Source organism: Ranitomeya variabilis, chromosome 2 (assembly GCF_051348905.1).
Source record: "Ranitomeya variabilis isolate aRanVar5 chromosome 2, aRanVar5.hap1, whole genome shotgun sequence".
NCBI classification, from domain to species: Eukaryota; Metazoa; Chordata; class Amphibia; order Anura; family Dendrobatidae; genus Ranitomeya; species Ranitomeya variabilis.
The window spans coordinates 360,155,390-360,181,433 of record NC_135233.1 but is presented as its reverse complement, the minus strand read 5'-3'; the positions used below and the strand labels follow the sequence as shown (position 1 = coordinate 360,181,433).

At 43.7% G+C, this 26,044-nt stretch overlaps 1 protein-coding gene across 1 annotated transcript in view; it reads left to right on the top strand.

Moving 5' to 3' along the window:
• The window catches only part of LOC143805923 (cytochrome P450 2B4-like), a 113,721-nt gene that overhangs the window by 54,362 nt on the left and 33,315 nt on the right, over nucleotides 1-26,044 (top strand). Inside the window, exons 4-6 of the mRNA XM_077285681.1 lie at nucleotides 8,871-9,023; nucleotides 17,239-17,399; nucleotides 18,010-18,186. Coding sequence (XP_077141796.1) covers nucleotides 8,871-9,023; nucleotides 17,239-17,399; nucleotides 18,010-18,186 — 491 coding nt within the window. The remainder of the gene's footprint in view (nucleotides 1-8,870; nucleotides 9,024-17,238; nucleotides 17,400-18,009; nucleotides 18,187-26,044) is intronic.

Below are 26,044 nucleotides of genomic sequence, written 5' to 3'. Positions count from 1 at the left end.
AACGACGTTTCAGCTCCTGAAATGCCTCAACGGCCGCAGAGGACCAATTCACCACATCCGCACCTTTCTTGGTCAAATCAGTCAGTGGTTTGACAACACTAGAAAAATTAGCGATAAAGCGACGGTAAAAATTCGCAAAGCCCAGGAATTTCTGAAGGCTCTTTACAGATGTAGGCTGAGTCCAATCATAAATGGCCTGGACTTTAACTGGATCCATCTCGATAGTAGAAGGGGAAAAAATGAAGCCCAAAAAGGAAACCTTCTGAACTCCGAAGAGACACTTGGACCCCTTCACAAACAAGAAATTAGCACGAAGGACTTGGAACACCATTCTGACCTGCTTCACATGAGATTCCCAATCATCCGAAAAGACCAAAATATCATCCAAATATACTATCATGAATCTATCCAGATACTTTCGGAAGATGTCATGCATAAAGGACTGGAATACAGATGGCGCATTAGAAAGCCCGAATGGCATCACCAGATACTCAAAATGGCCCTTGGGCGTATTAAATGCGGTTTTCCATTCATCGCCCCGCTTAATACGCACAAGATTATACGCTCCTCGAAGATCTATCTTGGTAAACCAACTAGCCCCCTTAATCCGGGCAAACAAATCAGACAATAGAGGCAAAGGGTATTGAAATTTGACCGTGATTTTATTAAGAAGGCGGTAATCTATACAAGGTCTCAGAGAACCATCCTTCTTGGCCACAAAAAAGAACCCTGCTCCCAACGGTGACGACGACGGGCGAATATGCCCTTTCTCCAAGGACTCCTTTATATAGCTCCGCATAGCGGCGTCTTCTGGCACAGATAAATTGAAAAGTCGGCCTTTAGGAAACTTACTACCAGGAATCAAATTAATAGCACAATCACAATCCCTATGAGGAGGCAGGGCACTGGGTTTGGGCTCATCAAATACATCCTGGTAATCCGACAAAAACTCAGGTACTTCAGAAGGAGTGGAAGAAGAAATTGACAACGCTGGAACATCACCATGGGCCCCTTGACAACCCCAACTGGACACAGACATAGATTTCCAGTCCAATACTGGATTATGGACCTGTAGCCATGGCAAACCCAACACGACCACATCATGCAAATTATGCAACACCAAAAAGTGAATATCTTCCTGATGTGCAGGAGCCATGCACATGGTCAACTGGGTCCAATACTGAGGCTTATTCTTGGCCAAAGGCGTAGCATCAATTCCCCTTAATGGAATAGGATGCTGCAAGGGCTCCAAGAAAAACCCACAGCGCCTGGCATACTCTAAGTCCATCAATTTCAGGGCTGCGCCTGAATCCACAAACGCCATAACAGAGTAGGATGACAAAGAGCAAATCAAAGTAACGGACAAAAGAAATTTAGACTGTATAGTACCAATGGTGACAGACCTAGCGGACCGCTTAGTGCGCTTAGGACAATCAGAGATAGCATGAGTGGAGTCACCACAGTAAAAACACAGCCCATTCTGACGTCTGTGCTCTTGCCGTTCAGTTCTGGTCAAAGTCCTATCACATTGCTTAGGCTCAGGCCTCCGCTCAGAGGACACCGCCATATGGTGCACAACTTTCCGCTCCTGCAAACGCCGATCGATCTGAATAGCCAAGGACATTGATTCATTCAGACCAGCAGGCGTGGGGAACCCCACCATAACATCCTTAAGGCCCTCAGAAAGACCCTTTCTGAAAATCGCTGCCAGAGCACACTCATTCCATTGAGTAAGCACAGACCACTTTCTAAACTTCTGACAATACATTTCAGCATCATCCTGACCCTGACATAGAGCCAGCAAGATTTTCTCTGCCTGATCCACAGAATTTGGTTCATCATAGAGCAATCCAAGCGCCAGAAAAAATGCATCTACATTAAGCAATGCAGGATCTCCTGGCGTAAGGGAGAATGCCCAGTCTTGAGGGTCACCACGCAACAAGGAAATAATGATTTTTACTTGCTGACTAGGGTCACCAGAGGAGCGAGGTTTCAGGGCAATAAACAGTTTACAATTATTCTTGAAATTCAGAAACTTTGATCTATCCCCAGAAAACAAATCAGGAATTGGAATTCTAGGCTCTAACATAGGATTCTGAACTATATAATCCTGAATGCCTGGTACCCTTGCAGTGAGATTATCCACACAAGAGGACAGACCTTGAATGTCCATATCTACACCTGAGTCCTGAACCACCCAGAGGTTTAGGGGAAAAAAATGACTAAACACACTGCAGAGAAAAAAAAATGGTCTCAGAACTTCTCTTATCCCTCTATTGAGATGCATTAACACTTTGAGGCCAGTTGTACTGTTATGGCTGGACCTGGTGGTTAGGAGCACCGGGAATGACCTGATAGTCAAAACTGCAAAATAGAGCGAGCTCTGGGAAGTGGGAGCTCTGCTGACCGCAGCCCTAATCTATTATCACACACACTAGAATTAGCCGTGGATCGTACCTGACTCTGCCTAGACGACTCTTCACAGCCTGAGAGGTAACTACCCCTAAAGAGAAATATAGCCTCACCTTGCCTCAGAGAAATTCCCCAAAGGAAAAGAGCAGCCCCCCACATATATTGACTGTGAGTTAAGAGGAAGGCACAAACATAGGAATGAGACAGGTTTCAGCAAAGGAGGCCCGACTTACTAAATAGACAGAAGATAGATAAAGGGGTCTTTGCGGTCAGCACAAAAAACTACAAAAAGCCACGCAGAGTGAGCAAGAAACCCCCCGCGCCGACTCACGGCGCGGTAGGTGCCACTCTGCAACCCAGAGCTTCCAGCTAGCAAGACAATATCATGATAGCCAGCTGGACAAAACTTAGCAGGTACTCAGAAATATATTCAGCACACAAATGAACAACAAATGAGCTTAACAGGGACTTAGCTTCTGCTGAAGTAGACAGGTCATCAGGAGATCCAAGTGAGATCTGAACCAGTACAGATACATTGACAACTGGCATCAGGTAACGATCTGAGCAGAGTTAAATAGAGGAACCAGCCCAGTCTTAAACGATGCAGCTGAGGAAGCCACCTCCAGACCAGCAGCTCCACTTTCAGCCACCAGAGGGAACCCACGGGCAGAACTCACAGAAATACCATTCCTGACCACAGGAGGGAGTTCGAGAACAGAGTTCACAACAGTGTGCACCGTTCAACTAATAAGAGTCCTCTAGTGTTGATACCGGTGCTGATGCTGAACCACCTTACTAACAGTCCTTCTAAGGCCTAATATTGTGCTTTGCTCTTTGTATCAGATACATTGTGCATTTAACCCATGGACAGTTGCAGAAGCAGGGAAAGTGGTAGAATAAAGGCTCAACGTAGTGCTGAGTGCTTTACAGTCCATTGCTAAATATATATGTGCTGCATGTGAGCAGATTTTTTTTTTATATATATATGATTTTTTTTTTTGCACAAAAATTGACTATTCTCATCAACAGAGTATTACATGCTACATTTCTGTGATATAGAATAGTCCCTAAAAGTACTGAAAGTTTTTTTTCTGGATTCAATTTCTCACCCATATAGCATAACCCCTCCAAGGCATAGGGGGAAAAGCTCATGCCAGGTGTCCAGCTTTGAAAAACAATAGTTGAAAGTCACAGCAGAATTGGGGAGTACGCTAGTTTGGTCAGCCAGGTATTGTATGACCATCTTTAAAAACTCTTTTTCCCTCCTTGTCAAAAATACCCAGTCATCAAGCCCTGGCCTCTCGGCTGATATCATGAAATTGACCCACGCCTTTGACAGTATACCCCTACCCCTGTTGTGTGTCTCTGTGATCTCTCCTCAGTTGAGCAAGGAAGCTTGCCCACTGCCACTAGCATTTGTCTGCAGGGAAGTTTTCCTACATATTTTCCCCAATGGCCTCCTGGCATAGCACCATTTTAGAAGACCTTTCTACTGCAGGAAGAAGACATGCAAGTTCTCCTTGTAGCGTGGGTCTAAGAGGGTGAACAACTCATACTCCTTTTTTGGGCCAAGATAAATTGAACTTGAGGGACACCATAAAGGCAGCGGTGATAAAGTCAGCCATTTGTGCAAAGCTCCATACAGCCATTATTTCCCTATCTCCACCATGATGACGACTCTCCATCTCCTCCTCCTTCCTCTCTTCCTCCTCATGCCCATCCACATAGGAAAGATGGGATGAAGGTTGTGTGAGTACTAGCCTCTGTTGCACTAGCCAACAGCTCCTGTTCCTCTTCTTCCACTTCCTCATTGTTTAACAGTCCGGGCTGAGGAGATGAGATGGGGCTGGTTACAATCTCTGTGTTATGTCTTCCTCCATCCCAACCTGGCTAGCATTCAAAGTTTCATGTTTAATTGTGAGCTGCAACTGTTTATGTAGCCACACAAGTGGGACAGTTGCACTGACTATGGCATCATCGCCTCTCACTATCTTTGTGAAGTCCACAAAGTCTTGGAGAACTGAACAAATGTCAGACATCCATGCCCACTCTTCAGTTGCTATGTGCAGTGGCTGGCCAGAATACAGACAGGCGTGTTGGAGCTGGTACTCAACTGTAGCGCCCCCACTGCCGCAGGGCCGAGGGGTACCCGGTACCGGGCCTCTGAGTCTCTGTTCTGGGGTTGTCACGGTGGCTAGACCCGGTCCGTGACCCTGCTGAGGGGCGTACAATGATAGGTGTGCGGGATGGTGGTGATGTTGTAGTGGTGCGGTGCAGGTTGCAGTAAATAACAAGGACGCCAGGTTGCAGTCTCTTTACCTCTTTACTGAAGGCTTCAGGATCCTCAATCCGGAATACGGTTAACCGGGCTGCGCAAGCCTGGCCGGTCCGATGGCACATCCAGAGCTCCCTTTGCAGGTGGAAATCTGTGCCTACCTTCTAGCGCTTGTGTGTTGTAGTCCTTCCCTGCTAAGCACCACGGGATAGTCCTCACAACTGTTGTGTCTGTTTCTCGTGTTCCCTCACAACTCGATTCTGATGTTCTTCCACGTCCCCCAGATCTTATGGTTAGGACGCACCCGTATGACGGGGAGGCTCAGAGCTCTTCCGGGACTCTAGCGTCGCCCCACTCCTGTTGTTACCCCCCTTGTGTCTTCCTAGGTCAATTGGGTGAGACAGCCCGCCTATAACTGACTGCCCTGCCGTAGGTTTGAAGTTTGGCCTGGAGCTCTATACTTCCTCAGCGTTCCGGCCACCGGTTATGCGCCTCAATAGGATGTTGCCTCGTCTTACAGCACGACTCCTACTGGTATTCTCCTTGTTGCGTTGATCTCGTTTCTCACTCAGCACAATAAACCTCGCTTCTTGTCCTTTCTTGGGGTACCGCCGCTATATCGTGCAGTCGCGGTCCCGTAACGTTCTCTCTGGTTGCTAGGCCTCTGTCAGGATCCCACCCCTGACAGGGACCCTTCTGAGTCTCTCCCCGCAACACCTCCTGCCACAGGGTGTTGCCTGTTCGATTCCCAGTCAGCTTTCTCATCTAACTTCCTGCCTAACCCCCAGTTTTACCAGATTGTGAGGAGTGGCCTAATACATAGAACCCTTAGCTCCCCCTGGAGGCCAGACTGTGAAATGTATTGGTGTCTGTGATACCTGGTCAGATGAACTCCTTCAGTGCCATCAGACGTACCATAGCCCCCCTTAGCGGCGGAACAACAGTACTGCAACGACCAGGACTCTGGGGCGCTGCACTACCACTGTCTTCTTCTGCTCACAAAGAATTGCCATCATGTGCAGTGTGGAGTTCCAGGGCGTGATGACGTTGCACAGCAGTTGCTGAGCTGGCATTTGCATGTGCTGCTGCAATACTGCCAGAGCAGCGGCAGCTGTAGCAGACTTGTAGAAATGGGCGCTGATATGGCTTAACTTGACCAATAGCTCTGGCAAATTTTGGTATGTTTTCAGAAACTGTTGAACTACTAAGTTGAGCACATGTGCCAAGCATGGTATGTGTGTAAGCTTGCCAAGCTTCACACCCACCACCAGGTTACTGCCATGATCCCACACAACCATGCCTCATTGGAGGTTCAGCGGCAAAAACCTCAGACATGTCTGGCAATTCTTTGTACTGGCTTTTAGACTGCCCATTACAGTCCTCAGATTACCCACTACAGACAGTCCTGATGGATGCTGAGACATCCATATGAACACACTCTGATATCTATTTGAGTCCACCTACTTGCATAGTACGTAGCTGACGAAGGTCACGTTTGACCGAAACGTTTTGCTGTACTACTCCCTATGGACTGAATAAAATTCTCTATTTGCATTTAAGTTGAGTGCGAGGTTTTTCTATCTATCACTTAACACCATGTCCTCAAGTCCCTCTTGGAGCATGCAGGTTTAGAGGCCATGATCAAGAAATTATGTTGTAAAGAGCTCCTCGTAGTGTGTTATCACTGGTATACAGAGACTCAACATGGTGGGAGGATCAGGGTGATTATTAAGTGATCCAAACTTTAAGCTGGAGAGACTGGACAGTTTAAAAACTGTGTGGTGCTGCCAAGCCTGCTGGGGGAATTCTCTGCTATCTGGCTTCACAAGTGGTTTACTGTGCCTACCTGCAAAGTGGAACAGGAACATATGTGTCATCTATGGGCGTATTTCTTGTGCTCAAGCAACAGGCGTAGTCGCACCTGCCCCACATGCTTGGCATCTACATGCACCATCATTAGCACTTCCACTTTCCTGCCATTTAATGCACGCCTTATGCATTTTGTAATTGCTAGGCCAAGTTTATTTTTAATAAAAGAAAAAAGTTGGTCACCTACAGCAACCAAAGCTGTTTTTGGAAGTTTACTGTAATGAAACAGAATGCAAAAGTGTATGGATGGCAATCAAATTCAATCAAAAAAATGTTTCAATGCTTTTCTGCACTTTTAGAGATAACCGAAATGCTCACCAACAAAGTAACACTGTGTCTGAGAAATAGAAGCCTTCAAAGTATGTAAAAACTTTTTAGCAATTTTACAGATCGGATATTGCACACTACGGATTAGTGTATGGTTGAGACATGTAGGCCAGGAAATTTTCAACAATTGTTGTCTGTGTTATACAACACAAAAATGGACCTCAAAGCATGTAATACTTGCTGGATCAAAATATATTCAATTTGTTTTCAGCCTCCACAAAAAAAACCCTGCAACCATATATTTGCCAACACACTGCACAGGTCTAATCCTTGTCTATAGACTGCATTCTGTCACTCTTCCTGCTCCTGCGACTCTCCCTCCCTAAGATAAATGCAGATTGTATTGGATATAAACGCTTAGCCCTTAGAAGGACTGTTAGTATGATGGCTCAGCTTCAGAACCAGTATCAACACTACAGGCCTCTGATTCGTTTGTAATACTGTTCACACAGGCCTAGACAAGCACCTCTTTCCTTCCAATACGAAGTGTTACGAGCTGTGCAATAGTGTCAGTGTGCCGAGCCGGGCAGCACTTGTTTTTTTTAGAACCCCTGATGATGTCACACGGCCAGCCAATCACAGTAATGACACAATCAAAATGGCTACAGCATTAGTGATTCACAGCCATGCGAGCATGCTTATTGGCTGTGTAACAAGTGCAAGGGATTTGAGTTTTACATTGAGTACTGCCCACACTATTCGATGAGTGTGTATCAAGCAGATCTGAGCAGTGTGATACTCAAGTGATTCCCGAATATCACCGAGCACATTCGTTCATCCATATGCATAATGTATGAATGCATTACGCACACAGTTCTGCTATGTTAATGCATGCTTCCTTCAGAGGTGTTACAGTGACTTGGCAGAGTCAAGGGCAGATTCACACACTTGTTTGCTGCTATGTAATGGTAAACTAACAGCTACTCTCTTAATCCAATGAATTTATCTGGCAGAAACTTTCCTCATAAAGACTTTATCTGCCCAAATCAGTCTGTGCTCTTTATCAGCCAAAAATCTCTTCTCAGAACACTGATCACTTTTAAGTTTTTGTGAAATATCTACTGGTTTCATACCTTGCCCAAGGTATTGCACTATTGGATGCTCTTTGGAAGCAGAGAGATTCTTTTTGTTCCCATATTGCTTGAAACCTGTGGATTGTCCTTCTTGGGTAGTTTTCCATTTATTTGGGCTCATGTGACAAACTACCCTATTTTTTGGACTGTAAGACTCAGTTTTTCTGGTTTAAAAAAATAAAAATAAAAAATTAAGAGTGTGCGTCTCATAGTCCAGAGGCTGCATCTTCTGATGGAGGAGAACTCTGATAACGCTTCCTTCCTGATCAGAGAGAGCTGCCCTCTACTCCTGTCTGACACTAATCTATGTGATCGATGTAGAGCAGGAGAGGAGGCTGTACCGAATGGAGCTGAGCAGCCCAAGGACCTTCTGCACTAGTAATTCTAGGACTTTTCAGGTCATGTAACTAGCTCGAGCATCTTCAGGTCAAATGATTGATCAAGTGGAGGGTCTTGCAACTGCTCAACTTCTGCAGCCTCAGTGGAGGTCCCGATCAGGACTGCTGTGTATGTGTGTCTGTGTGTATGTAGCAGTGCTGTGTGTGTCTATATGGGCATGTAGCAGAGCTGTGTGTGTATAAGAATTAGTGATCCTCCTGACCTTTCTACTTTACATCACCGAGGAAAGTTTAACTAGTATGAATAATGTGTTCCTATGTTCTGCTGTCTAAACCTGGGATGCGTCTTTTATAGTCGGTAAAATACAGTAATTACCACAAGTGTTTGAGCCTGATGTCAGTGATCCAAAGACCCTGAGACACAAACCATCCATGAGATTTTGTAAAGCATTATTTTACTTCTTTATAATACTTAAATCCAATTTGCATAATAGTTCGATGTAGTTTGCTGTGTTATTTGCTTGCATGAATGTTAGCCTGTAAAATAAAATCATACTCGTTATTGTCGTCTCTCAGGAATTACTTTCACAAGTGACATGGAGAGGTGGAGGGAGCTTCGTAGATTTTCTCTTTCTACAATGCGTGATTTCGGCATGGGAAAAAGGACCATTGAAGATCGAATTCAAGAAGAAGCTTTGTGTCTAGTGACGGAACTCAAGAAAATTAAAAGTTGTTTTAGGCGATAACTCAATATCTTGTGGTGATTTTTTAAATCTAAGTATTTTTGTAACAAAATTTGTAAAAACAAATTATATATGTAAAGACATGTATAAAGACAAGCAAGTACGATGAGTAAAATGGTTATGTTAAGCTAAAGATAAGGTAATCAGAACATTGAATATTATACATTTGGCAAACAAAAATATTAATCTTCCCAATTGATAATGAAAAAAGCATTTGATCGTCTTGACTGGCTGTTTTTAGAGTAAACATTGTTGAAATTTGACTTCCCAACTTTTTTATATCGAAATGTTAGCTCTATACTTCAAACCAATGACTAAACTGTAAATGATTAACAAAATTTCCCTTAACTTTGAAATTAGAAATGGCTCTAGACAGGAATCCCCTCTCAACCTTAATTTTTATACTCCCAACAAGAAATATTTCCACCAAAAATAAGGCAAAACCTTGACATCATTGGCTTGAAATATGGACTCAGCACAAAACAGCTGCTTTTGCAGCAAATGTGCTATACATTCTCCCTAGCCCAAATAAATTAATCAAATCACCACTCGGAGAAATCAAAATCTTCAGCGTAATATCAAACTTCAAAATAAACTATTCAAAATCTGATCATTTAAATAGACGCAGACAATTCATAGTTTTAAAGTTGAAGATGGACTATAGGTGTAATTCAATGTACTGATGTCTAACATGTTGATCCATAGAAAGGCAAAAACCCCATAAGGCAAATGCTATTAGCTACATATTGGATTGAAAAACAATTTCTTAACTCCATATAAGGCATCAAATCCCCCTTCAAAAACAATTGCTCCTCAATAATGCACCTCTGGCATTCACACATTGCTGCAGCACATGCTGCTGATCCTTAGAGTTTATTAATCTATATGACCGAAACGTCTTTATAATTTTATTATGTGCAGGCAATCCAAAATATCTTCTTACAACATTTCTACAAGTTTTCTATAAAGTGTGTTAATTCTACACTTACACTATACACTATATACTGAGTTTCTATGTATAATGGCACTAGTGATCACTGTATTACCTGTACACTATACACCATATACAGAGCTCCTATGTATAATATCACTGGTGATCACTGTATTACCTGAACACTGACACTATATACAGAGCTCCTGTATATGTATCTGGTGATTACTGTATTACATGTACACAATATACTATATGCAGACTTCCTGTTTATAATGTCAAAGGTGATTACTGTGTTACACATACACAATATACTATGTACAGAGCTCCTGTGTATAATATTGTAAGGAGTATACCAGGACCATGTGATACTCTACTCCCTCCCTCTATGTAAATGTTACTTTGTTAGAAATATACAGTACAGAGCAAAAGTTTGGACACACCTTCTCATTTAAAGATTTTTCTGTATTTTCATGACTTTGAAAATTGTACATTCACACTGAAGGCATCAAAACTATGAATAAACACATGTGGAATTACATACTTAACAAAAAAGTGTGAAACAACTGAAATGATGTCTTATATTCTAGGTTCTTCAAAGTAGCCACCTTTTGCTTTGATGACTGCTTTGCACACTCTTGGTATTCTCTTGATGAGCTTCAAGAGGTAGTCACCGGGAATGGTTTTCACTTCACAGGTGTGCCCTGTCAGGTTTAATAAGTGGGATTTCTTGCCTTATAAATGGGGTTGGGACATGAGTTGCGTTGTGCAGAAGTCTGGTGGATGCACAGCTGATAGTCCTACTGAATAATAAGTGATAACTTATTGATTGGTGGGGTCTGACTTCTAGGACCCACACCGATAAGCGGAATGTGGAGCTTTTATCCCCATTGGACTGGAGCAACATGTACAACTTTACCTCTGATCCTTTCATTCCCTCAGTGGCTGTGAGTGTTGCTCTTGCTTTTTCTGGAAACCCAAAAGAGAATGAATATACACACAGTAGATGTGCAGGAGCTGTCTGTTTTATAGTGGATGCTCCACTATAACAGGGATAACGGATAACAGGTATTTGCATATAGCTGTAGGGTGGGCCCCTAGAGTCAATTCCTTCTGTGGGCCCCAGACACCCCAGTCCAACACTGCCCACCACCATCATCATTGCCTCCAGCACCATCATCATTGCCCCCCCACCATCATCATTGCCTCCAGCACCATCATTGCCCCACCACATCATCATTGCCCCACCACCATCATCATTTCCTCCAGCACCATCATCATCATTGCCTCCCCCCACACACACAGCTGCACACACGGAGGCAAGGACACACACGCAGGCAGAGATGCACACAGACACACACACAGCCACACACACAGACACACACACAGCCGCACACACACACAGCACCCACTCACTTCTCCACACGTTTCCAGCAGACGCAGCACATCCCAAATTTCTCTCTGAAACAGCCACGCTGAATGATGACGTCATCCAGCCACTCTGATTCAGACAGGAAGTGCCTTGCAGGAAGGAGGATGGTGTGGATCCCTGCAGCTCTGCTCTGGTCCCAAGCTGCAGGGATCGCAATCAAGGATCGCCGCCCTTTAGGGGCCCACCTCCAGGGCCCCCCATTCAGCAGCAGCAGCGGGCAGTGTTAGCCTCAGCCTGCAGCTAACGCTGCCCGCCATTAAAGTGAAATGGTATTCACGCCTCTCCACGCCCATGGGGGCGTGGGCAAGCATGAATATTCATTTCTCTTTAGCAGCGGGGACAGGCTCCTGTCCATCTGCTGCTCTCTGGCACCAGGAGGGCCCCCCTTGACTCAGGGGCCCCATAGCAGCTGGGTGTGCCGCTATTAGAGACACTCCACTGGCTGGGGGGCCCCTGGAGCAGTGGGGGCCCTAGGCAGCTGCTGCCAATATGCCAGCAGGTGTCAGTGCCTGGGCCCACCGGAGAATCCTCCGGTTCTCCGGTGGGCCAGTCTGACACTGGTGGTGGGGCAATGATGATGGTGCTGGAGGCGATGATGGAGGTGGGGGCAATGATGATGGTGCTGGAGGCAATGATGATTATGATGGTGGTGGGGGAAACAATGATGATGATGGTGCTGGAGGCAGTGATGATGGTGGTGGGGCAATAATGATGGTTGTGGGGGAAGCGATGATGATGGTGGTGGGGGCAATGATGATGGTGGTGGGGGCAATGATGATGGTGGTGGGGGAAGCATTGATGATGATGGTGCTGGAGGCAATGATGATGGTTGTGGGGGCAATGATGATGGTGGTGGGGGCAATGATGATGATGGTGGTGGGGAAGCAATGATGATGACGGTGCTGGAGGCAATGATGATGTGGTGGGGGCAATGATGATGGTGGTGGGGGCAGTGATGGTGGTGGGGGCAGTGATGATGGTGGTGGGGGCAATGATGATGATGGTGCTGGAGGCAATGATGGTGGTGGGGCAATGATGATGGTGGTGGGGGCAATGATGATGGTGGTGGGGGCAATGATGATGGTGCTGGAGGCAATGATGATGGTGGTGGTGGGGGGCAATGATGGTGGTGGGGGATGCAATGATGATGATGGTGGTGGGGAAGCTATGATGGTGGTGGTGTAAAGGACAATGGTAGTGGGGGAGGAGACAATGATGGAGGTGGTAATGAGTACAATGGTGAAGGGTGAGAACAATGATGATGATGGAGGGGGCTGCATTATACCATTTCAGGGGGGCTGTATTATACCCTATGAGGGGGCTACATTATAATTCTGTGGGAGCTGCATTATTCTCTGAGGGGGCTACATCATACTATATGAGAGGAGCTGCATTATGCCCTATGAGGGGCTACAGTATATTCTATGAGGGGCTGCCTTATGAGGGGTTGGCATTATACTCTGAGTGGGCTACGTTATATTCTGTGGAGGGGCTGCATTATATTATATGTAGGGGCTGCATTATTCTCTCAGGTGGCTACATCATACTATATGAGGGGTGCTGCATTATGCCCTATCAGAAGGGATACAGTATATTCTATGGGGGGCTGCCTTATGAGGGGGTTGCATTATACTCTGAGGGGCTAGATTATATTTTGTGGAGGGGCTGCATTATGCCATATGAGGGCGCTACATTATGTTCTATTGGGGGGCTGCATTATACCTTATGAGGGGGTTGCATTATATTTTGTGGGGTGCTGTATTATACCCTATGAGGGGGGCTGCATTATATTCCATGAGGAAGGCTACATTATATTCTATGAGGGAGCTGCATTATATTCTATGAGGGAGCTGCATTATATTCTATGGGGGCTTCATTATATTCTGTGGGAGGCTACATTATATTCTATGAGAGGGGCTACTTTATATTCTATGAGGGGCTACCCCAACCCCTGCTACATAAATAAAATGTGTACTACCTTATATTATGCCCTGATATTAGCGTGTTTTACTGCACAATTGATAGTCTTGAATTTATTTCTATGTAGCTACATAGTGGGCGCCAAGAATGATTTTGTCTGGTGGGCCCAAGGTGCTCCAGTCCTACGCTGGTCCTGATGTCTTAACACAATGTCGTAACTTAATGCGTTAACCAAAAGATAAAGAATCTATATACCAGCCCTTATACAGCTATGTGAGCAGAAAAATAAGTTAGGACTTTTGGAAAAAGAGGAGGGGAAAAAAACAAAAGAGCAAAAAGGAAAAATCGCCCAGTTCTTAAGGGGTAAAATTTAAAATTAAAACATGACCTTCCCAAGGCATCTTGCAAAGTCAATCAAAATCCTGTTGTTAACTAAACAATGTCCTGCTTTAAAGCTTTTTAGAAAGACACATGTTGAACTCATAGAGAAGCTGCACATAGGTGTTAGGAGTGAAACGGGTTTCTTGCTTAGGATCGTTCTTTTGCATTTTTCTTTCGTAGTCAAATTGTCGTAATGGCTCCGAACTGTTTTTGAGGCCTTTTTTAAATAATTTTTGTGATATCCCATACTATCACCCCCCCCCCCCAAAAAAAAAAAACCAAAAAAAAAAAAAAAACCCACATTTCTACGATATAGACATGTTTTCATATACAACCCCTGGCAAAAATTATGGAATCACCGTCCTTGGAGGATGTTCATTCAGTTGTTTAATTTTGTAGAAAAAAAGCAGATCACAGACATGGCACAAAACTAAAGTCATTTCAAATGGCAACTTTCTGGCTTTAAGAAACATTAAAAGAAATCAAGAAAAAAAATGTTGTAGTCAGTATTTGTTACTTTTTTTTAACCAAGCATAGGGGAAAAATTATGGAATCACTCAATTCTGAGGAAAAATTAATGGAATCATGAAAGCCAAACAAACAAAAAAAAATACTAGTATTTTGTTGCACCACCTCTAGCTTTTATAACAGCTTGCAGTCTCTGAGGCATGGACTTAATGAGTGTAAACAGTTCTCTTCATCAATCTGGCTCCAACTTTCTCTGATAGCTGTTCCCAGATCAGCTTTGCAGGTTGGAACCTTGTCAAGGACCATTTTCTTCAACTTCCAAAGATTTTCAATTGGATTGAGATCTGGACTATTTGCAGGCCATGACATTGACCTTGTGTCTTTTTTCAAGGAATGTTTTCACAGTTTTTGCTCTATGGCAGGATGCATTATCATCTTGAGGAATGATTTCATCATCCCCAAACATCCTTTCAATTGAGGGGATAAGAAAAGTGTCCAAAATATCAACATAAACTTGTGCATTTATTGAAGATGTAATGACAGCCATCTCCCCAGTGCCTTTACCTGACATGCAGCCCCATATCATCAATGACTGTGGAAATTTGCATGTTCTCTTCAGGCAGTCATCTTTATAAATCTACAAACGCAAGAAAGAAAGACAGTATCAGATCGGCACTGAACGAGCTGTCATAAAGCAATCCAGCTGCGAGGCTAATAACTTCTTCAAAAGTCAGACGGAGTCAGCTACTAGTGAAGTGGGGGCGGTGCTCTGCAGCTAAAGTCGATGATTCACATGAGAATGAAGATAAAGAAAGAATGCGGCACTCACCCGGTTTCTTCCACTGTAGTTAATTCTTTATTGAATGTGGCAATCCATGTTCAACACGGCACAATACAGGCTAAGGCATGGGGAGGGAGCAGTGGGGGAGTGTGCAGAGACAAGACGGACGACGGCCGTTTCACGCTCAGGCGCTTCTACGGGTCCATGTGAGTTGTGCTTATGATGTCAGTTCCTTTAGTAGGGTTAGACACCAGACATATAACATGTGCAATCAATTAGAACAATTAAAAACAACAACATACTTTTATCTCTGCATTCTATGCGGATTACAGGAAGACTACCATATCCAATTTGTCATTAAGCCCCCAGGGACCTTGTGCGTTTGTTCTTAGGATCCAACGAGCTTCGCGTTGTAACAAAAGCTTATTGTGATCACCGCCTTGCTGAGGGGATTTAACTATCTCTAGCCCAGCAAAGCTCAGTGAGCTTGGATCACCACCATGCATTTCTTGTATATGCTTGACTAAACGCACTCTTCCCTTCCCTGTGAGAATGGAGTTGAAGTGCTCCCGGAATCGTACCATTAGGGGCCTAATTGTCTTCCCGAGGAGAGACTTTATAACCTGTAAAAGTAAATTTCTGGTATATGTAATTTTCTGTCCTTGTAACCGATTTTATATCGGGAAGACAATTAGGCCCCTAATGGTACGATTCCGGGAGCACTTCAACTCCATTCTCACAGGGAAGGGAAGAGTGCGTTTAGTCAAGCATATACAAGAAATGCATGGTGGTGATCCAAGCTCACTGAGCTTTGCTGGGCTAGAGATAGTTAAATCCCCTCAGCAAGGCGGTGATCACAATAAGCTTTTGTTACAACGCGAAGCTCGTTGGATCCTAAGAACAAACGCACAAGGTCCCTGGGGGCTTAATGACAAATTGGATATGGTAGTCTTCCTGTAATCCGCATAGAATGCAGAGATAAAAGTATGTTGTTGTTTTTAATTGTTCTAATTGATTGCACATGTTATATGTCTGGTGTCTAACCCTACTAAAGGAACTGACATCATAAGCACAACTCACATGGACCCGTAGAAGCGCCTGAGCGTGAAACGGCCGTCGTCCGTCTTGTCTCTGCACACTCCCCCACTGCTCCCTCCCCATGCCTTAGCCTGTATTGTGCCGTGTTGAACATGGATTGCCACATTCAATAAAGAATTAACTACAGTGGAAGAAACCGGGTGAGTGCCGCATTCTTTCTTTATCTTCATTCTCATGTGAATCTTTATAAATCTCATTGGAACGGCACCAAACAAAAGTTCCAGCATCATCACCTTGCCCAATGCAGATTCGTGATTCATCACTGAATATGACTTTCATCCAGTCATCCACAGTCCACGATTGCTTTTCCGTAGTCCGTTGTAACCTTGTTTTTTTCTGTTTAGGTGTTAATGATGGCTTTCGTTTAGCTTTTCTGTATGTAAATCCCATTTCATTTAGGCGGCTTCTTACAGTTCGGTCACAGACGTTGACTCCAGTTTCCACCCATTCGTTCCTCATTTGTTTTGTTGTGCATTTCCTGTTTCGGAGACATATTGCTTGAAGTTTCCGGTCTTGACGCTTTGATGTCTTCCTTGGTCTACCAGTATGTTTGCCTTTAACAACCTTCCCATGTTGTTTGTATTTGGTCCTGATATTAGACACAGCTGGCTGTGAACAACCAACATCTTTTGCAACATTGCGTGATGATTTACCACGATGCAGACTAACGAGCAGATCTAATTTGATGCAGGTGTTATTTTTGGGTATGAAAAGTTACAGTGATTCCATAATTTTCCCCCTATGCTTGGTTAAAAAAGTAACCATTACTGACTACCACATTTTTTGTTCTTGATTTCTTTTAGTGTTTCTTAAAGCCAGAAAGTTGTCATTTGAAATGACTTTAGTTTTGTGCCATGTCTGTGATCTGCTTTTTTTCTATAAAATGAAACAACTGAATGAACATCCTCCAAGGACGGTGATTCCATAATTTTTGCCAGGGGTTGTACTAAAAAGACTCTCAAATTCTGGTTTGTACTTGGACCAAATGACCTCTGCATACATTACAATGTTCTATGAAGGTGTTGGCTCGATGATTTTTGACTTTTTGACCACTGCATGAAAGTGATAGGTTAGAAGCTTTCAATGGGCTGCTTTTACTCTTTGTGTACTTTTTTGGTTGACGTGGATGGGGGGATGTATATATTGCATAAATATATAAGCTGTTCTGGCATTACATTTTCTTTCTCTAGAATCATTGGTGGAGCCTCGCTACTACCTCAGTAAAGCCGCCTGTAACGTTATTTTTGCCATCATGTTTGGAAATCGTCATGATTACGAGGATGTAGAGCTGCTGAATATTATCTCCTTGATTTATACCACATTCTCAATCGCTAGCTCGGAATGGGGCCAGGTAAGAAGTAAGGACTGATTGATTCCAACTAAGAAAAGTTTAGATTTTTGGAAAACAATATATCAAAAATTAATGTTTAGCATTTTGGCGAATCAGATAAATTATTATGCATTACTTATATAGGGCTATCTTTATTCCGCATCGCTTTACATACATTATCATCGCTGTCCCCATTGGGGCTCACAATCTAAATTCCGTATCAATATGTCTTTGGAATGTGGGAGGAAACCGGAGTACCCGGAGGAAACCCATGCAAAAGCGAGGAGAACATACAAACTCAGGACCCCAGCGCTGCAAACGAACAGTGCTGCTAACCACTGAGCCACCGTGCTGCCCGAAATGTAGTCTGATTGGTAGCGGTCATAGTCAGTCTCATGATGGGGCAGGGCTGATGTGTATTAGTGGTAATAGTAATTATTGGTTTTTAAGGGGTGTTCATGAAGGTGGAAGTGAGACACAATGAAGGCACTGTATGATAGACTGGTTTGATGGTGCTTGTGGCAAATTTGTCTGTTTATTATAAATTACATGATGCTAACAGTTTATTAATATCATTACTACTAGTTTTTTTCTAAACTCCCAATTTTTTTTTTTTTTTTTTTCATTTTAGTTATATGAGATGTTTCCCTGCGCCATGAAATATATTCCTGGCAGACACCAGAAGATCTTTATCAGTCTGAAAAACCTCCTTCAGTTTGTGGAAAAAACTATTGAAATTAACAAAAAAAATCTGGATGAGAGTAACCCCCGGAGTTATGTTGATGCTTTTCTTATTAAAATGGAAAAGGTAAATATGAAAGAAACAAAGTACAGGACTCTCCCAGCCGATCACCGCAAAAATGCAAGAGGCTTATTACAAAAGATTAATATTTATACCCCTAACTTTATATCAAACACCAGACAAATGTTATATTTTCCTTTAAGACCGCAGCACTTTTCTCACCAACCTCAACTACCATATTATTGACTAGGGTTGAGCGAAACGGGTCGGCAATTTTCAGAAGTCGCCGACTTTTGGCAAAGTCGGGTTTCATGAAACCCGACCCGACCCCTGTGTGGGGTCGGCCATGAAGTCGGCGATCTTCTGAATCTGGAATCGGAATTCCGATACCGATTCCCGATATGTTTAAGATATCGGGAATTGGTATCGGAATTCAGATTTAAGTGTAAAATAAAGAATTAAAATAAAAAATATCGCCATACTTACCATCTGATGCGCCCTGGTACTAAGCGGGAACCTTCCTTCCTTAGAATCAGCCTTCCAGGACCTCGCGGTGACGTCACGATGACGTCGCGGTGATGTCATGGCTTGTGATTGGTGCGCGGCCGCCCATGTGACCGTGACGTCACCGGAGGTCCTGGAAGGGCTGATTCTTAGGAAGGAAGGCTGCCGGAACGACGCAGGGCGTGTCCGAGAGTGAGTATAAACCTAATAGGTATATACTCACCCTCGGCTTCGTTCCGGCAGCCTTCCTTCCTAAGAATCAGCCCTTCCAGGACCTCCGGTGACGTCACGGTCACATGGGCGGCCGCGCACCAATCACAAGCCGCGACGTCACCGCGAGGTCCTGGAAGGCTGATTCTAAGGAAGGAAGGTTCCCGGTTAGTACCAGGGCGCATCAGATGGTAAGTATAGCGATATTTTTTATTTTAATTCTTTATTTTACACTTAAATATGGATCCCAGGGCCTGAAGGAGAGTTTCCGCTCCTTCAGACCCTGGGAACCATTGGAAACCCAATGCACTGCATTGGGTTTCGAGTTTCGGCCGACCCCGACCCCGACTTTTTTATAGGATCGGCCGATTTCACTCGACCCGACTTTTGAAAAAGTCGGGTTTCGTGAAACCCGACCCGATCCTATAAAAGTGAAGGTCGCTCAACCCTACTATTGACCCTTTCACTCATTGTGTATTGGACTATTGTGTTTTCCATTTTTAAAGACGATGTGTCATCAGTAAATGACCTACTGTTTTACACCAAGCTTTTGTGCTACATTGGTGTGATTTGTTTTTTATTTTTTTATTTTTTATACCATGATTTTGACTAATTTTAGTTTTTTAATAATCTTGCAATTTTCCTAATGACTACTATGGGATTTTTTGGACTCATACGTCCTGTATTTTTTGTGGCAAAATTACAATTAGGCCGGCCTCACACTTGGCGTAAGACAATACGCCACGTATTATACATCCGTACTACGGCCGTAATACAGAGAAATGTTCCCAAAATATTGATCCGTAGTCAGGGTGTTTCAGGGTATTTTGCGCATGGCATCCTCCGTATGTAATCCGTATGGCATCCGTACTGCGAGATTTTCGCGCAGGCTTGCAAAACCGACATCTAATGGATTTATGTGCTCAAATGTTCGGGAAAACATATATACAGTATATATATATATATATGTCATTGAGACACATATATATATATTCTGTATTTAGATTTCATTGAGCGCGATATCTGTGAAAAGTCGGTAATTCAATTGCCGGCTTTTCATTTCTCCTGCACAAACCCGACAGGATATGAGACATGGTTTACATACAGTAAACCATCTCATATCCCCCTTTTTTTTGCATATTCCACACTACTAATGTTAGTAGTGTGTATGTGCAAAATTTCAGCGCTGTAGCTGCTGAAATAAAGGGTTAAATGGCGGAAAAAATTGGCGTGGGCTCCCGCGCAATTTTCTCCGCCAGAATGGTAAAGCCAGTGACTGAGGGCAGATATTAATAGCCAGGAGAGGGTCCATGGTTATTGGCCCCCCGTGGCTACAAACATCTGCCCCCAGCCACCCCAGAAAAGGCACATCTGGAAGATGCGCCTATTCTGGCACTTGGCCACTCTCTTCCCACTCCCTGTAGCGGTGGGATATGGGGTAATGAAGGGTTAATGCCACCTTGCTATTGGAAGGTGACATTAAGCCAGATTAATAATGGAGAGGCGTCAATTATGACACCTATCCATTATTAATCCAATGGTTGGAAAGGGTTAAAAAACACACACACACATGATTTAAAAGTATTTTAATGCAATAAACACAGCGGTTGTTGTAATAATTTATTGTTCTCTCAATCCATCAGGAACACCCTCGCTTGGAAAAATAATAAACGCACAAGATACATACCTTCTGGTGAACCGTCTCGTCCCACGAAGTAATCCATCTGAAGGGGTTAACTAATATTACAAGCAGGAGCCCTGCTAATGCAGCTGTGCTCCGTGCCTGTAATGCCCGGCGAATGAATGAAATGTAGGTCATTGACCTACATTTCCTTCAGTCGCGGTGATGCGCCCCCCTGCTGGATGTCCTCATCTGACCTGGAGCGTGGGAAAAAGTTCCCAGGCTGCAGTTCATGAGAACATCCACCAGAGGGCGCCTCACCGCGACTGAAGGAAATGTAGGTCAATGACCTACATTTCATTCATTTGCAGGGGATTACAGGCACGGAGCACAGCTGCATTTAGCAGGGCTCGTGCCTGTAATATTAGTTAACCCCTTCAGATGGATTACTTCGTGGGACGAGACGGTTCACCAGAAGGTATGCATCTTGTGCGTTTATTATTTTTCCAAGCGAGGGTGTTCCTGATGGATTGAGAGAACAATAAATTATTACAACAACCGCTGTGTTTATTGCATTAAAATACTTTTAAATCATGTGTGTGTGTGTTTTTTAACCCTTTCCAACAATTGGATTAATAATGGATAGGTGTCATAATTGACGCCTCTCCATTATTAATCTGGCTTAATGTCACCTTCCAATAGCAAGGTGGCATTAACCCTTCATTACCCCATATCCCACAGCTACAGGGAGTGGGAAGAGAGTGGCCAAGTGCCAGAATAGGCGCATCTTCCAGATGTGCCTTTTCTGGGGTGGCTGGGGGCAGATGTTTTTAGCCACGGGGGGCCAATAACCATGGACCCTCTCCTGGCTATTAATATCTGCCCTCAGTCACTGGCTTTACCATTCTGGCGGAGAAAATTGCGCGGGAGCCCACGCCAATTTTTTCCGCCATTTAACCCTTTATTTTAGCAGCTACAGTGCTGAAATTTTGCACATACACACTACTAACATTAGTAGTGTGGAATATGCAAAAAAAAAGGGGATATGAGATGGTTTACTGTATGTAATCATGTCTCATATCATGTCGGGTTTGTGCAGGAGAAATGAAAAGCCGGCAATTGAATTACCGACTTTTCATTAAACACCGCTGCGTATTTCTCGCAAGTCACACTGCAGGTCCGTGTGGAATCCGTATTTTTCTCGCCCCCATAGACTTTCATTAGCGATTTTTTTGCGCAATACGCTGACAAACGCAGCATGCTGCGATTTTGTACGGCCGTAGAAAGCCGTATAATACTGAACCGTAATATACGGCTAATAGGAGCAGCCCCATTGAGAATAATTGTGCCGTTTATTTTGCGAGTTTTACGGACGTAATTTCTGCGCTCTTACGTCCGTAAAACTCGCTAGTGTGAGGCCGGCCTTACAGGTAATGCCTCTCTACACACCCAGTAACACAGGATCCACCAATCACAATAGGTAATGTCGCACCTGACCCTGCATCCCCCCCTTTCTCCACAGTGACCTTTGCACATGCTCATTAGAAGCTTCAGTATAAGATGCCGTCAGAGTCTCTTCATTGAGACTAATGTACGTGTGGATTTCCTCAAACAAGAAGTTAGAATTTTAGAAAGCTCCCAGTATCCGTTTGAAATTTTCAAGTAGTTTTTCTTTTTACTATTTTTAATGGTTATTTTGAAAAAATTGTCAATAATGTTTAAAAAAATACCATTGGCATCGAAAACCTTATTTACAGCATTGTTTCCACTAGCAAAGTTAATTGTAAAGGTGATTTTAATCAATAGATCTTGTAATAATAATCATTTCCACAGTTAGATGTGTTTAAAAAAAAAAATGTTCCTGTGCCGAGATAATCTTATAAATGTGTAGTGGCTGTGTCTGACTGTGCAGGAACATGGTCTGATCATACCACAGCTCCTGGGCAGGGGAGGAAGCAAAAGAAGATGGACATTACAGCACGGGATCACAGCTGATTCGTTTTGCCTGCTAAAACATTTCCCTGCCTGTTTGTTAAAAACTGTTTGGTATGATCAGACCATGTTCCTGCAAGGTCAGATACAGCCATTACACAGTACACAGCAGGGGCACATTTATAAGATTATCTCAGCACGGGAAAAAAAATGTTAAACTAATCTAATTTTGGAAATTATTATTCCAACATCTATTGATTAAAATAAACTTTGTTTGTGGAAAAACCCCTTTAACTCAATAGTCCATTTATAAATGCCAGTCCCTTAATGCAATTAATAAAACCACTGTCCTTGTTCACTTTGTGTAGTACTTCACTGTTCTGCCTCAGCCTATAACACATACATAATACTCCTACCATATCTACATAATTAATAAATATCACAGTTCACGTATGGTTGGTCAAGATTACACTTTATCTTGTATTTGTATATTTATAAGCATTATAGTGAAAGATATATTCTTAGATAGACCACCAGGGTGCGCTGTGTGACAAATACTGTGGAATCCACAGTGAAAGACCGAACTAAAACTAAAGCAATACAGCAAGGATCAAATACCAAAAAATAAAAATCAAAGCATAGGATTATTAAAATATGCCTTTATTTATGGGAGTGGCAATGGTTACAATATATAAAAAAAGAATTTTATAAAAATTATATAACAAATTAACATTAACAAACTTGCGCGGCACCAGGTGTAATTATCGTTCCTTAATTATCCCCCTATTACTATATCAGGATATATTAAAACGTGCTGTACAAAAATAGATCTCCCTTGTGTAAGAAGAGCATAAAACTCATATTCATTGTGAAAAATAATAAAAATAAAAATTAAAAAAAAAATAAAATTTTAAAATATAAAAAAATCCACAAAATCACAATTATATAATTATAAAGTGTGCAAATATACTACAATATAAATAAAGTGACCAAGTGCTTCAATGTGAAATTTTAATTATTTCCAACCTCCAACAAAAAAACTTAGAGAGTGTGCAGGAACCTATCACTAGGTTCATGAGTGCCAGCTTATGCTGGAATCACGTGTATAGAAAAAACTTTTTGTACAGCCTCTATATATGATTATATATACCTTAGGGGTCCAGAACCTGTGCCTGCGCCTCGCCCGACGCGCGTTTCGGAGTTAATTATCCTTCTACCCCTGACGAAGGATAATTAACTCCGAAACGCGCGTCGGGCGAGGCGCAGGCACAGGTTCTGGACCCCTAAGGTATATATAATCATATATAGAGGCTGTACAAAGGCCTGTACAGAGGCTAACAGATGTAAAACATTCAGCTGCGGCAAGAAAAACTAAATATCCGAGCACTAAAAAATACTCGGAGGACCCCCGAGCGTGCTCGAGAAATCTCGAGTAACTAGTATATTTGCTCATCACTACTTAACACCCACTTAGACTTAATGAAAATTAACTAGCTATCAGATTGCTTCCATTGGAGGCTTCTTACACCTGTATGGTGTTGCCTAGAGTTGAGCGACTTTTACTTTTTTCTGATCGAGTCGAGTTTTGCGAAACCCGACTTTGTCAAAAGTCGGGTCGCGTGATATCGGCCGATTATTGCGCAAAGTCATGGGCCGACTGAAACACGAAACCCAATGCAAGTCAATGGGAAATCAAAGTCGGCAGTGAGTGGAGGACAGGAAAACACCTACAGTGCCCATTTTAATGCCAAAAACATAAATTCTTATTATTTAAGCTTGTCAATCTTAATTTACTTTATAATAATAGTTAGGCATTGAAAACTGGGGGTCATTTGGCTAAAGTTGTGGGGGGTAGGGCTGGCTCAAGATTTTCGTGGGCCCAGGAAACGCGGAATACGTCACGGCGGTGGAGCAGGGAGAGGTAAGTATTGCAACTTTGCAAGTGCTGTGATCCTGAGCAAGCAGGGGGGGGGCATTCATTGGCATTGGCACTGGCACAGGGCCCCTCATAGTATGGCGGTGTGTTTGACGGCGGGTGGCGCCTCCCACCGGCAGAGACACTTTTGCGTACTATGAGGGGCCCTGTGCCAGTGACGTCGCCAACGAGTATGCCCCCCCACCTGATGAAGGAACCTGCACTTTCATCTGCACCTTCCTCTTTGTCCCTCTTTGTAAGGTGGTATAGTATGTGGGAAGGGGAACCTGACTTTCAGCTGGGTCAGATTCTGGCTGTGTAGAGTGCAAGGGGAATGTAGTGGTCTGGGTCAATGTACCAGCAGACTCATCTAGCAGTGGACAGGAACAGTGGTAGAGCACTGTTCGAGCTGGGGGGAACACTCTCTTGTGGACGGCGGTACTGGCACAGGGCCCCTCATATTACGATGGTGTGTCTGACGTTGGTTATGCACCACCACCGTCAGAGACAATTCATTGTACTATGAGGGACCCTGTGCCAGTGCCGTCGCCCAAGAGTGGGCACACCCACCTGTCCAGGCAAACGGCACTCGCACTGGTGCTTGCGCCAGGTGGTGACCACGGCCCTGTGGGGGGAGTCAGCCCATTTAGGGAGGTATAAAAATGGCCTATGGTGGACATTCAGCAGCTGCAAATGGAGGAATTGGAGAAGTCAGTAAGAGGAGGCCAAAAGCAAGACATTTTTCAGGCAAGCTACGTGTCAGCAGGGGAAGGTGGGGCAAAATAATTTGAAATCCATGATTGGTTCATTTTAATGAAGGTTAGATCATCAACATTTCGGGTAGCCAGACGTGTCCTTTTTTCGGTCAGTATTGAACCAGCAGCACTGAAGACTCTTTCTGATAGCACACTAGCAGCTGGGCAAGCAAGCTCCTGTAATGCATATTCTGCCAATTCAGGCCAGGTGTCTATTTTAGATGCCCAGTTATCAAAGGGGAATGACCTGTGAGGGAGAACATCGATAAGGGAGGAAAAGTAGTTCGTAACCATACTGGACAAATGGTGTCTCCTGTCACTTTGAATCGATGCAGCAGTAGCTGTCGTGTCAGCGGTTATTGCGAAATCACTCCACAACCTGGTCATAAAACCCCTCTGTCCAATGCCACTTCGGATTTGTGCACCTCTAACACCTCTGCCATGTTGCCCCCTACGGCTCGTGTGAGAACCATCACCGCCGCTGTGTGCTGGGAATGCCTGAACCAAACGGTCTACAAGAGTTGCTTGTTTGGTAGCCAATATTTGCTCAAGGTTCTCATGTGGCATGATATTTTGTAATTTTCCTTTATATCGTGGATCCAGGAGGCAGGCCAACCAGTAATCGTCATCGGTCATCATTTTTATAATGCGGGGGTCCCTTTTTAGGATACGCAAGGCATACTCAGCCATGTGGGCCAATGTTACAGGTGTCAATTCACTGCTTGTGCTGGGTTGAGGAGCACTTTCTTGCAAATCAACATCACTTGTCCCGCAAAAACCCTGTACCTGACCTTGCAACGCCACCAGTTTCTATTGCCCCCTGAGAAGCATCCTCCTCCCATAAATATTCATCCCCATCATCATCCTCCTCCTCCTCCTCTTCATCCGCCATCTTGTCCAGGAGAGTTCCCTGAGCAGACAATGGCTGACTGTCATCAAGACTTTCCTCCTCCTCGGCTGAAGATGCCTGCTCCTTAATGTGTGTCA